Genomic DNA, 13,816 nt, shown 5'->3' with positions numbered 1-13,816 from the left:
CAGGAGGGAAAACTGGAAGCAAAATCCAGCCACAGTTACACACAGGGCTGGTCAAGGCCCAGGTCAGACTGTGATTTGGCTGGCTCACCTTCTGGGCCCCCCATGATTGCAATGTACAACCAGCACTGAGAACCCCCAGGAAAAAGAATCAGGTGAGTGTGGGGAACAGTGAGCAAAAATGCTGGGAACAACCAGACAGGTCAGATCCTGAAAAGCCTCGACTGCAGCCCGAGGTGCTAGTTCTTACTCTGGATGGGAAGGAAATCTGCGGAGAGTTCAAGATAAGGAGGAGTGAGACAGGCAACCCTTTCCCACTGCAAAAACAAGTTGGTGAAGGAGGACAGCCTGGGCTTAGGAGAGTGGGAGCCAAAAAGACACACGAAGTCACTGCACGAAACAGACAGTGACCACAGGGAGCAGCACCGTGGAGGAGGCAGGAGGCAGTGTTTCAAGGAGGTACTTATGGTGTATTTTGTGGCTGGGGGCCTGAGCCCAATTTTCCCACCAAAAGAGGTTACGCCAGGCTGAGTGCTGCAGAAGCGTCTTCAGTCATTTGGGAGAAAATATACACTGGCAATGGGCTATGCTGGTCCAGCAAGGCTAGGGAAGGGTACTATGATGCTTTACATACAAGTGGGGTAGCTCCTGTGGGAACACAGAGGCTGGAGGTAGGGGAGGTGGGAAATGGGAACAGAGCTGGGGCCTGTGCTCTCACTCCACATAGACACCAACAGCCCATCCTCATCCCCCACTGACTCTTCTTCTGCCCAACCCTATGTCAGTGCTGGTTGGGCCCTGCCCCCAGTGGTCTCTTCTTCCCGCCCTCTTTATGCCCCACCCACTCTGATGCCTGTGGGTTTGATCCTCACTGACAGCTCCAGGTCCAGATCTTTTCTGTTCTGCTTTTTCTCTTGAGCATCCATCCTCGATCTCCATTTACTTAGCTTGTATTTATTTTGAAATTTTTGGTTGAAGTATAACATACATAGGATAAAGTCCATAAACCTTAATTGTTTGCATGTCTAAATCCACATAATCGCCACCCAGATCAACACATAGAACAATTCCAGTATCTCAGTAGGTTCTCTTGTGCTCCTTCTCAACTAGTTACCTGCCCCATCCCAGAGAGCACCACTATTCTGACTTCCACCACTGTCAATTCCTTTGGCCTGTTTTTGAAATCCATATAAATGGGATTGTTCAGTAAGTGTCTTGTATCTCTTCCTTTCATTCGTCACCACGGCTGTGGGATATATCCATATTATAAAGTATTACAGTAATTTTACTTTTCATACAACAGTGGTTCTCACCAGGGGCAATTTTTCCCCATGCAGGGGTCTTCTGGCAATGCCTGGACACATTTCTGATGCTCACGGCTTAGCAAGGGTGAGGGTGCAGTGGGGAGTGCTACGGCATGGGGTGGAGAGAGGCCAGGGATGCCATAAGGCAGAGGACAGCTCCTCACAACAAAGAATTATCCAGTTCAAAGTGTCAGAAGTGCTAAGATTGAGAAACTGTGTATTAGTTTCCTACAGGTGCTGAAATGAATTGCCGCAAGTTGAATGGCTTAAAACAATGCAAATGTATTATCTTCTAGTTGTAAGTTAAAAATGTAATGGATCTCACTGGAAAAAAAATCAAGGTGTCACCAGAAGCAAGGTTTTCCTCCTGAAGGCTCCAGGAGAGAAGCCATTTCCTTGTCTTTTCCAGTTTCTTAGAACCTGCCTGCGTTCCTTGGCTCATGTCCCCCTTTTCCATCTTTGAAGCCTGCAATGTATGGCCAAGTCTTTATCATACTGCCTCACTGTGACATTGACTCTTTCACTTGTAAAGATCTCTGTGATTACACCGGGCCCATAATTCAGGATACTCCCCCACCTCAAGATGCTTAATGTAATGACAGCTGTAAAGTCCCTTTTGCTCTGTAACATAGCATATTCCCACGTTCCAGGAATTAGGATGTGGACATACTTGAGTGGGGGGTTGAGGAAGGCATTATTCTCCCGGCCACATCCTGCCATGTGAGAACCCACTATATGAATATGCCACAACTTGTCCCATTGTTGATGGACATTTGCGTTGTTTTTTTCTTTTTAGCTATTATTATTAAAGCTGCTATATACATTCTTGTACAACTCTTTTGTCCTCATTTCTTTTGGGTGTACATTCATGAGGACAGTTCCTGGGTCTTAGAGTAAAACATATGTTTACCTTGAGTAGATAATGTTGAAGAGTTTTATAGGATTGTACCAGTTTACACGCTAACCAGCAGGGCGGATTTCTATTTTCACTTTCTACTGGACATCTCCATGTCAACCTTGGAAAAAGACACCTCAAATCCAACTGGTTCATAATGGTGTTATCTACTCAGTGAATGACTGTTTCCCCAGACATCCAAAGTATGAGATCTGGGCAATGTCCTAGCCTCCTCTCTTTGCCTTTGGACCTGCTTTTCTTTGGCCAAAACATTATTGCATCCAACAGTGTCAGTGCTTTGTTGCCTTCTTTCCTTGCTGGAGGTTGTTACCATCTCTGCCCCAGACTACAGCTCCATGCCCCCCAATCATCCCTCCACCACCATCAAAGTCACCTTTTCCCAAATCCCAAAACCTAATCCTGCTCTTCTCTTTGCTTATAGGACAAAGGAACTGGCCCAGCCTCCCCACCTAGTCTTCACTATTCTATTGTCATCCCATGAGACCTCTAATTGCTGCCGGCACAGAACTGCTTACAATTTCTCTTCTCATCCATTTACTCAAATTGACCCCTTCCCCACAATGTCCCCCTCTTTGAAGATCCCCTGCCAGTCCCTTCTCTCCTGAACCCTTTCTCCAACAACCCTCAGATCAAGCAGACTTAACCTCTCTCTCCTCTGTGCCCCACCAGACCCTGCAAAGAGTTTTTATTAGGGTACTTTTCAGCACACTTGTCTCTGCTTATACACAGAAGCCTTTCAAGAGCGAGGACAGCTTTGTCATCCTAGGAATGAGCCTGATACAGAGTAGACACTAATCATGTTTCCTGGACTGAAACTGAGTTGAGATAATACATGTTAATATGACATGGAGGACATGGCGTGTATTGAGAAACAGCATTAAGCCAAGTCTGTGTGTTCGAGTCTAAAAGCTTCAGGGCAGACAAGAGGCCCTGAGGTCCTAAGCCCCAACAGGGAAGTACTAGTACCATTCCTGCAGGGCTACTGTAAATGTTGTAGGAGAAAATGCATCTAAGATTTGTAGCAGTCTGCCAGGCACATAGTAGGCACTCAATTAGCTACTATTATTAACTCTAATAGTGAAAACTAGGACTTTTAGTGAACATCCAGAGAATTTTTAGTTTGTTGGCTGAGGCCCATCTTGCAGTTTTCTTCATTCAGCAGAGAATTAGAAGCTCGCAGTTCTACATTTATACAACTGACATAATTTGTAAAGCCAGAGCTGCACTGATTATAAAGATAGCTCTTTAATCTTAGTGGACATTTACTGGAGTATTTTAGTTTTGTGTCTGGGAAATTGAGTGATTCTTGGTGATTGTAGATTTAGAACTATCACTGGCTTGACTTTTTTTTTTTTTAATTCATATATGCAGTAAGTACCTTTTGTCTCCCCCTCCCCCCAAGATAGCAACCAATAATTGCCCATTTCTTATCTCCTTTCCTCTTTGTGGGTTAGTCTTGGTCAACATTATATCTCTAAGAGTTAACTGCACAAGGTCAACCAATGATCTAGAAAAATGCTTTGCACACAGTAATTCCTCAGTAAAAAATTCCAAAGAGGCATAAGGCATTGCTGAGTTAGGCACTCCACGTGGTTTCTGTGCTATGTCTCTGTTCTGATTTACCCCTCTGATCACTCCTTCTTTGTCTTTTTCATGGCTATTACTTCTGCTGTCAAAACCCCCCAAATACTTGTATCCCTCAGAGCTCCATTCTCTAATGGCTAATTTTCTCTACTCCCTCATAGGGGAGGATATAAATATATGTATAAACATTTAAAATAAAAAATAGCAAACCAAATTCAACACTACAAACTGTATTTTTATACAAGTAAGGTTTATCTCAGGAATGCAAAGATGGTTCAATATCAAAATAATCTAATAACAGATTCAAAAAGAAAAACCATTTGATCATCTCAGTTGATGCAGGAAAAGCAGTCAACAAAATTCAATACCCATCCACATTTTTAGAAACCCTTAGTAAATTTGGATAAAGAGAAGTTTCTTAATCTGATATGATGCTATCTCATAGAAACACAGAGCAAACCTCAAACCTGATAAAACTTAAGAAGTTTTTAAAACATAAGCAGCATTTCCACATCCTAAGACAAAGATGCCTATTATCACCTACTATCAAAACTACATCCTATGTCCTCACCACTGCAGCAGTACACACACACACAAAAGATATATAAATATTGGAAAGGAAGACAATAAATTGGTATTTGCTAAAAACATACATTATCTCCACAGACAGCCCAAGGGAGTCTGCAGACAAAACTAATTAGAGAGCACGATAAAGTTCCTCAATACAAGATCAACATCCAAAAATTAACACATATGAGCAATAAACCATTAGAAAATGTAACAAAATCTACTCCTCACAATAGGAAAATAATTGGAAATATCGTAGACAAAAAGAAAAGGTGGTAGTGTGGCATTAACTCAAAATAATGGAATAGAACAGATATCCCAGAAATATATCTAAACATATGTGACCCTTATGCAATAGAGGAGATTCATGGAGATATTAATGAGGAAAAGTTGCACTTTGGGGGTAAATGGGTTTCCATAAGACAAAAAAGAAAACTGGATTCCCTACTTTATTCCATACATAAGGTTAAAATCCAGTTATATTACTAAAGATTTAAATATAGAACAATAAAACTTAAAAATGTGTGTGCAGGGGCGCCTGGGTGGCTCAGTGGGTTAAGCCTCGGCCTTCAGCTCAGGTCATGATCTTAGGGTCCTAGGATCGAGCCCCACATCCAGCTCTCTGTTCAGTGGGGAGCCTGCTTCCTCTCTCTGGCTGCCTATCTAACTGGTTGTGATCTCTGTCAAATAAAAAAACTTTAAAAAAAATGTGTGTGCATTTGTGTGTGTGTGTGTGTGAGAGAGAGAGAGAGAGAGAAAGAGACTCTGCAGAAAATTACAAAATGTAAGTGAAGGACATTAAAGACTTAAATAAATGGCAACCAACACTGCTTTTGTGTATGAGAAAACTCAATACCTCAAGGAAAGCCAATTTCTCCAAGCAGTATTTTCCATCAAAATTATCTAGACTGCATGTTAAAATGTAGTTTCTTAGGCTCTACTTTAAACCTACTGAATCGGTATGCCTGAGGATGAGGCCCAAGAATCTGTATCTTAGAAAACTAGCCAGATGATTCTTGGGTGTACTGAGTTTTGAGAACCCTTGACTTAGGGAAGTAGGTCATAACCTGAATTGCACATGAGAGCCACCTGGGACTGTTTCTGAAATATTCAGATGCTCAGGCCACACCCCAGACCAATTAAATCAGAATTTCTGGGCAAGGCCATCAGCATTTTTTTTTTTTTTTTTTATTTGACAGAGAGAGATCACAAGCAGGCAGACAGGCAGGCAGAGAGAGAGAGAGGAGGAGAGGAGGAAGCAGGCTCCCCGCTGAGCAGAGAGCCCGATGCGGGACTCGATCCCAGGACCCCGAGATCAGGACCTGAGCCGAAGGCAGCGGCTTAACCCACTGAGCCACCCAGGCGCCCCGGCCATCAGCATTTTTAAAGCTCTCCAATGATTCCAAATGGTAGTCAAGGTTGAGGGTCATTGGCCTGGGTGAAGGTACAAGAGATCTGTAAGGTTTGCTGCCCGTCCTCGTTTGAACATCTACTTCTAGGGCTAACCTAGTAGAGAATGGACTTTATCTAGATTAAGGCAGCCATAACATCCTTACATAAAGGTTATAAGTTATTCATCTGGTATCCTCAGCATCCTGTCTGATACACAGCAGGGGCTTTGTGGTCATTTTCTGAAATAAATCCAGCTAAATAAAACTGAATGAAATGAATCAATGTGTAGGTGAACAAAATTTTCATCAAATTCTAAAAATTTACTGGATTCTGCAAACCTATATGGCACCTGGGCGCAATGTTACACTGTGAGATGTATAGAGATGAACAAAGTACAGCCCTCTCTCCCAGTGTTTGTGATCTGGTGGCGGAGGCAGATACAGACAACAGTATCTTATAATCAAGCAGACAATGGGAGTGCACAGAATATAGAAAGGGAATGCAAGAAAGATTGGCTCTGAATGGCAGCACCTGGGAGATATCCTTAAAGATTCAGTATCTGAGACTGGCCTTGCAGTTATCTCTGAGACTTGCCCAGGAAGAAATTAGGGAAGTGGGAAGTTGCTCCAGAAGCAAAGGGCAGTTCTGCCAGCAGAAGCCACGTCAGACGGGCCTTTCTCTAACCTTCATGGAAGACTATAGGGCAGATAAGAAAGGCGCCTTTTCTTTCCAATTTCCTTGTTACTGCTCTCATTTGTCAAATATTTTGCCTCTGATTTATTTATTCTACCTCCTGGTGCCTCAGCTGATTTCTTTCAGGAGAAGTCTCTCATTAGCATTTCTATGGGGAACACCTGCCACCCCATCTATCCCTATTAACTGATGGCTGGGGCAATGGGACTGAGAGGAGAATTTTAATCCCCTTCTCGTGACTCATCTCTTTTCTAATTGAGAATGCTAGGTCTAAAGTCACAAGTGGCTGCCTGGCAAAATCCATCTTTAAGGTTCAAAGTGGTAACAGAGACATGCTTCTCAATATTACAACATCATTATGTAAAATGAGTGTACTAAAAATTAATCAACTTCATGATTGTGAATAATGAAAGATACCCATGATAGCACTTAATGCAAAAATCCCAGGCTAGTGCAGATAAGTTACGAATTAGATGAACTGTTGATTTAGGAAGGTTTCTCAAAATCATCGTGTCAAAGGATGTTTGGTATTTTCTGTATATCGTAAGAGAATACTGTATATCGTAAGAGAAAAACCAATGAGTATGTATATGTCTCTGCAAGCTGACTGTATATTTTACATTATATGCCAATATGTTACGCTGATGGATTGTGTGTACTTTTCTCTATTTAAGCCAACTGCTCACATTGATGTCATGTGACAGATGTCACTTGGAAAGCCCATGAGATGAACCAGTCACCATAGTCTAAGCCACCATGATTTATGTAGAGTGGCAGAAGAAAAGCGTTTTGTAAATCAAATTATCTTTGAAATGGAACCCAACCTGGCTTTTAATAGGGCAATGTTAAAACTCATCTATGCCAGTCGTGGGCATACTTAGATTCAGGAGGTATTTGGAATCATAGCAAGGAAAAGAACATGAGACAATAGGGAAGGAAAACCAATGTTCCAGATAAGCCTACAATTTCCATACATTTTTTTTCTTTATGGGATATTTGATTAATTGTCTTATTTCTTCATGTCTACTTTTACCCGAAGTGCATTTCCCTATTGGTTGGATTTTCTTCTGAAACAGAAAACAACGTTAAATTTCACACCAACTTGGTCATGCACTTAAATTGTCCATTAAGGAAACTGACGTCTCTTAGCAACACTCATTCTCTTAATACTTCCAAACCCTTCTGATTAAATAGCAAAATGGAACCGCTGGCCCCAAAGTCACATGCATAATTAAATTTTACAGAAGACCCAAATGAGAAAAAAAAGAATTCTTTTGAGGTGCTCAGAGATTTTTTTTTTTTTTTTGACAGGTTGGTGGAGTTCTGATTCTGATAGCCACTAAAAATAATCATTTTCACGAGCTGCAAAAGCAGAGCCTTCCCCCATTCAATCCTATCACTTGCAGTATGAGTATAATCCTAATTGTAAAGCCTGACATGCTTACTATACAGTGAAGGTGGGATTTGGGGAGAAGAGGCCATATGGAACAAAGGTGCAAGCCAATATACCTGGAGTGGGTTGTATCTGAAGGGTAGGTCATCCCCTGACTGTCTAGCCCATTTTTCATGGACAAAGCAAATCCTATTGACTTGGAAATATAAACCGAGTTGGATCACCAAAGGAGATTTGAGAATTTGGAATCTGTCTTGATTGGCATTGACTCTCTGGAGGTGGGAAGGGGTAGTTTCCTTCATGGTGGGTGATAAGGTTCCACTTGCCACCAGGTACTACTACCCAGGAGTAGGAGCAGGGAGTGGGGGTAGGAAGATGAGGAGGACAGATCAGAAATCTGTGATGATGCTGGGCGAATCTTAGGGTTTTTTGGGAATGAAGTGGGGCCTGCCTTGGAAACAAGCAGAATCACAAAACTACACCTTGGTTTTGTTTTTTATGCCCACTGTTTATTTGCTTCCTTCTTTTCTTTTTGGTTCTCCCTTGGCAGTAGAACAAAGATATGGTGCAAATTCTACTTCTGATGGCTCTGAACCAAGGAAAAGGATCTTGCCCAACCCAAAGTCATAAAAAAAGTAGTACACTCCTCTGGGACCACTGTGGTTGTTCTAACAATAAACCAAGAGAGAAATGCCAAGTGGGGTGGGGAGGTGGGGAGATGGAGTCAGAGCCGAATATTAGCTGCCCCTTCTCATTGAAAAATGCTTTCTAGACTTAAAACCTGGGAGAGAGAGGAATTTTGTCTTTAAAAAGAGGATATCTATCTCCGCTAAGCTTCCCTCAGCATATGAGGGAGTGGTTGGTACATTCACTGGAGAAAGACATCAGTCTGGTATAAGGCTACATACAGGGTCTTGGCAAAAAACACTAACTCTGCAGTCCTCCCAACCACAGTCTTCTGCAGGAAGGAGGCAACTGGCTGTGGCATTGATGAAGGACCCCATAAGCCACATTTTTAATAAATGCTCAATTTTTCATCTTGCACATCTGTTTCCCCAGAGACCCTAAAGCCTAATGTTACATGCTCAGAGTCAAATGAGATCTCTTAGTGCTTGATCTGGGTGGAAACATAAGGGGAGGATGGAGAGCTAAGCATTCAGAAAAACATATTGGAGGCACACGGTGAGAAAGCAAGTTGGAAGGGCTGAGGCTGCAGCACAGAGAGAATTCTAGAAGGATGGAGAGAGGGAGAGGCAAGGGAAGAGGGAGGGAGAAAGAAAGAGAAAATGGATATGTGCTTTCTTGAAGGCATTCATTTAGAGGGAATTTAAATGTGCTAAAGAGGAGGGTCTTAGTGGTAATGGAATGAGCAACACAACTGGAAAACATAAAGAGAAGGGAGAAAGGAAATGCTTCAATAGGGGAGAAGGCTGGAGGTATCTAGGAAGTGGAAATCAGAATAATGAGGGATCATGCACAAGATTGTAATGGCACTAAGACATTCTCATCACCTACTGTGTGCCAGGCTTAATTCTCCCTGGCCGTCTCATGTAATCCTCACAATGTCTCGTGCCGTGCCAGGCATATAGTGCTGGTGCTCAAAAATAAGTTAAATGTTAATATTTAATTAATAAATGAACAAGCAAGTCTAAGAGAATAATCTATGATCAACCGCGTCTTACACCTAAGAACCTAAGGCCCAGAAAGGTTAAGAAACGTGCTCCGTGTGACACAGCTACTGAGAGGAGGAAGGAATCCGACGCCAAACCTGATGGCATAAGGAGGAAGGTGAGCAGTAAGAGCCCCGCGGGGAATCAAGAAAAGGGTGTGGTGTTTGGGTGTCTCCCAGGGACTGAGGGAGGGAGGGAAGAATGAGAGGCGGAGGGAACTGGGCTAGGGAGGAGGGGATTGGCCACTGAGAAAGTATTCTTCTTCTAGGAGGACGGGGCTCTGTGGGGGAGCGCCAAGTTGATCTAGGCAACAGCGTAGCCGGCAGCGAGGGGCTGATGCCGCTGAAGTGGGTGGGGCGGAATGGCACCGCCTGTGAAGAAACTGCCAAGGGTCTCGGTCCAGCAAGCGGGGATCCAAGGTGGGGCGGGGATGCGGGGAAAGATGCCCCGGTGGTAAAGGGAAAGACCTGGGCAGGCGGGGACGGATAGTACTAACAGCCTTCCCCTAAGAAAGAGCTGAAAGAAGTCAGCCTTGGCAGGGTGTCTGAGCTGCGGCCGAGGAGAGGGTGTGGTCTGGCGGGGGAGGGGCTGCACTTGAGGTCCGCGGTGCGGAGAAGGAACCCCCCCACCACCAACCCCCTACCCCAGGGCAGCCTCCGCAAAAGGGTAAGGGTGACCCGCCCCGTCGCCTGAGCGGCGGCCCGCGTCTCACCTGTAGGAGCTGCCCGCCGCGCTCGCCACCTCCTCGCGGATTTGCCTGTTGAGGGCGTCCGCCGCTGCCCGCCCTTTGCCAGCTTCCGGGCCCGCGGCCTGGACCGGGGCCTGGGCGGCGGGCAGCGACGTCTGCTCCGGCGCCTGCCCCTCGGCGCGACGCAGCATCCAGGCGGGCCCAGGCTTCCTGCGCGTGTCGCGCTCGTCCGCCCCCGAGGGCTTTCCGGCGGCGGGGCCACCTGCTCCGCCAGGGGTCGCCTCCAGCTCTGGGGCTTCCGCGGCGGCCTGCGCGGGCCAGCGCTCCTGGCTCTGCGGCCGGCGCTTGGAGGCCCCGAGTATCGGCACCGAAGCCTGGGAGGACGCGGGGATCTGCACGGGCTTGGGGATCCACGGGTGGTCCCCGCGGCGCGGCAGCGGCCAGGCGCGGAAGTCTTTCTGGTACTGGGTCTCGCGCTCGAAGGGCGCGTCGGAAGGCTGGTACTCGCTGCGCGGCCGGCAGCTCGGCTCTGGCCGCTGCACCTTCCAGGCGCGGTAGTCCTGACGCATCACCGAGTCCGCGGGGCCTGCGCTGGAGGTGGAGCCGGAGCTCGGGACCGCGCCGGGCCCGCTCCGGCCGGCCGCAGCCGCCGCCTCGCGTTCCCCGCTAGGCCCGGGTGCCGGCCCCGTTGCCCGGGCAACTGCATCCAACTCGCCCTGGGCCGGCTGCGTCTCTATGGCGACCGCCCTAGCCGAGGGGGGCGCGTGCGCCGGCTGCGCCTGCTGCTGCTGCGGCGGCGGCGGCTGCGGCGGGGCGCTCGGGGCCTCGGTGGCCTCCGAGTACTTGGTGAAAACCAGCGGCACGGCGATGTCCGCCTTGTCCAGCTGGTTCCAGAAGCGGGCAATGCAGCAGGCCCGCGTGATGCACGGCCACGCCATGATGCTAGCTGCAAAGCTGGCCTTCCCTCTTTCTTTTTGTGGCTCTAAAGCAAGTCTCTAATCTTACTTCAGTCCCTCGGCCCTCGACCAGTCTGGTTCCCACTGTTTTTTCCCTTGGTGGCCTGAGCTACCTCGCTCTCCTCCCTCAGAGAGCACCCAGGAAGGTCAAGCTATCACTGAGATAAAGTCCGTAAAGTCCCCCCGATTACCGGCAGCAAACGCCTCCGGGAGCCGCCTGTAAAGGTCTTGGGAGCGCAGTCTGCTGCGGGCACCGATGGGTGAGCTACCCGGCGTCCCGGAGTCCCCGGGCGAGGGCGTCTGGGTCGCGCCCCTCCCTGCTGCTGCGGCGGCGCGCAGACCCCGGCCAAGAGAGGCGACGCGAGACGAGGTGGCTGAGGGCTTAAGCCATGGCGTAGAGGAAGGACCGAGCAGGGTGGCCTCAGGGGCCACGGACGAGGCTCTATTCTCCCTCCCCGATGCGTCCCGTTTCAGCCGGCCACCTAGCAGATCTTGGAGGTGATTCACCTCCAGCGGAGACCGAGCATTGCTGCAGCAGCTGCTCCCGAGGATGCCGCAGCCACTGCCGCTGCTGTCTCTGCTGCAGGGAAGCGGCCCCACCCTTATCTACTGCTCGGCGACTGAGGGAAAAAATCCAGGGAAGGCGCTGAGAGAAAGCGCTCTGCAGAAAAAAATCACCTGCTGTCGTCAGCGCGCGCTGCCGGGAGCTCGCTTGGTTCTTTCCCCTCCCCCCTGAGCTCTGGCAGCTCCTCCCTCCTCGGCTCCTAGGCAACAGCAGAATCTGGGGCCTGTGTGGCTTCAAGTCCCAGGCTGGTGACGACTGGCTGTCCTTACGCTGGTCGCTTCTCCGCCGGGAGCCTCAGGCTCCTCTTTTGTAAAATGGGGCCAGTCTTGGAGGAGGGGGGATTCAATTTTTAAAATATGAAGGATATCCCTAGTGAAATGTCTGTCCCAGAATAGACGCTTTAAAAAAAAGAAAGCTGGTGTTACTGGCCAGTTGCTGGTGGCGGAATTTGAACTCAGTTTGGCTGGTTCCTGATTCAAGCACCAGTCACTCATGCATAAACCTTGTTCAGATGTGTAGGGATGTGAGAGTTCCCAGGCTGGTGGGGCCCTGGCTGTTTCTTTATTAGGGGACCTTTGGGGAAAGGGTGTCTTAGAGCCTCCCAAGAACTACCAAGTCCCTATTCAGCCCAGAGGCCATACTGGGGAGAGCCAGGAAAAAGAAAATTTTTGGAATGGCCTTAAGTGTGGAGTTTGGGGGGGATGGAAAGGAGACAAGGAAATCGTGTCCTAGGACAGGGTCGTGCCTGATTCACAGGGACTTACTGGCATGTTCCTGACCCCTGACTTTTGCTCTTCCTCTACCTAGGACGCACAGTAGACTTCGGAGTTCAACAGGCTTGATTTGGTTTCTGACACACTGTGTCACTTGGGCAAGTTGGGTCATCCCTGGACCTCAGTAGCCTCTTTTGTAGAATGGAGGAAATCAGAGCTGTCTCAAAGTCGTTTTGTGAAGAGAGTTCAGGACTCAGAGCAGAAGCTTTGAGTCAAATGAAGTCCACAGTGATTCAAATTCTGGCTTTTACATTCCTTAGCTGTATGGCCATGGACATGTCACTGCACCTTTCTGATCTTTTATCTGTGAACAGGAGTACCAATTCTGAATTTGCAGGGTTGAGAATTAAAATGAGGTAATGCACTAAAAATGCTTATCACCACACCTGGTGTATAGCAATAACTCGATGAATGTTAGCTATTAGTATTCAAAGGACGCACCCAGGAAAGCCTAGGTGGAGCTTTCCAAGCAGGCCGGCCACTTGAACACCTTCTTCAGGAAGACCTCTTGTTTCTCCTACTACCTTTTGGTCTCTCCTTGATATCCCTCTGTTTACATTTCCTTCATTGTTCTCTACTCCTTATCCCTAGCAACATTCACTAGCCTTCAGCTCTGTTTCTTTCCAAGACAGGCAGAGTTTTCAGCATCAAGTAAGCTGGGGGCATTGGTGTTTCTAGGGAAGAAAGTCATTTATGTGTTTAGATTAGGAACTGCAAAACACCACTGTGTTTTGGGTTTTTTTTTTTTTTTAAACCTTGGAGTCTAACAGGATGAGAAGACAACTCTGATTAATCACTTATCTGTTGAACTTCCTCCTATTTGGGTCTTCGTCTTTTATGATTTGATTTGAGTTCCATAAATAAAATGATGCCTGGCACTGTTTTCCAGTCATTAGGAGATACATTTCTATAAACAACATAATCTGGTCTGACCCTCGATTCTTTAGAACTCCGTGGGATTTGGCTGATGTCTTTCCAATAATGACTTTCAGGGCAACTAGAAATTGGAGGGGAGAACTGAGAGTTCATTGAGACTTTCCCTTTTTTTCGTTTAGCAAGTCTCATCTGCTGATGCTCACTCTGTGCCCTGGGCACTGTGGAACCCAAATGAATTCTAGCTCTGTGGGACCCCTCAGTTAGAGGGGTGTGTTATGGACAATTGGAAGACAGACAGATAATTAGCAAACAGTATGGTCAGCATAACAGGTTCTTTTGCAAGGTGCTGAATGAATGACTAAGGAGAGATGAGTAGAAGCTCTCCTATCAGAAGTGTAAGTAAGAGCGTTCCAGGCAACTTCCTTATCAATATCACCTTCCA

General features: G+C 46.9%; 1 protein-coding gene across 1 annotated transcript in view; it reads right to left on the bottom strand.

The window, feature by feature from the left end:
* MAP6 (microtubule associated protein 6) overlaps nucleotides 1–11,886 on the bottom strand; it is a 71,036-nt gene extending 59,150 nt beyond the window's left edge. The window contains exon 1 of the mRNA XM_059188668.1: nucleotides 10,229–11,886. Coding sequence (XP_059044651.1) covers nucleotides 10,229–11,142 — 914 coding nt within the window. The 5' untranslated portion in view covers nucleotides 11,143–11,886. The remainder of the gene's footprint in view (nucleotides 1–10,228) is intronic.
* Nucleotides 11,887–13,816: the final 1,930 nt, after the last annotated feature.

The sequence above is a fragment of the Mustela lutreola genome, chromosome 1 (assembly GCF_030435805.1).
Source record: "Mustela lutreola isolate mMusLut2 chromosome 1, mMusLut2.pri, whole genome shotgun sequence".
Lineage (NCBI taxonomy): Eukaryota > Metazoa > Chordata > Mammalia > Carnivora > Mustelidae > Mustela > Mustela lutreola.
The sequence above is the reverse complement of the archived record's forward strand: the minus strand, read 5'-3'. Positions and strand labels throughout refer to the sequence as shown.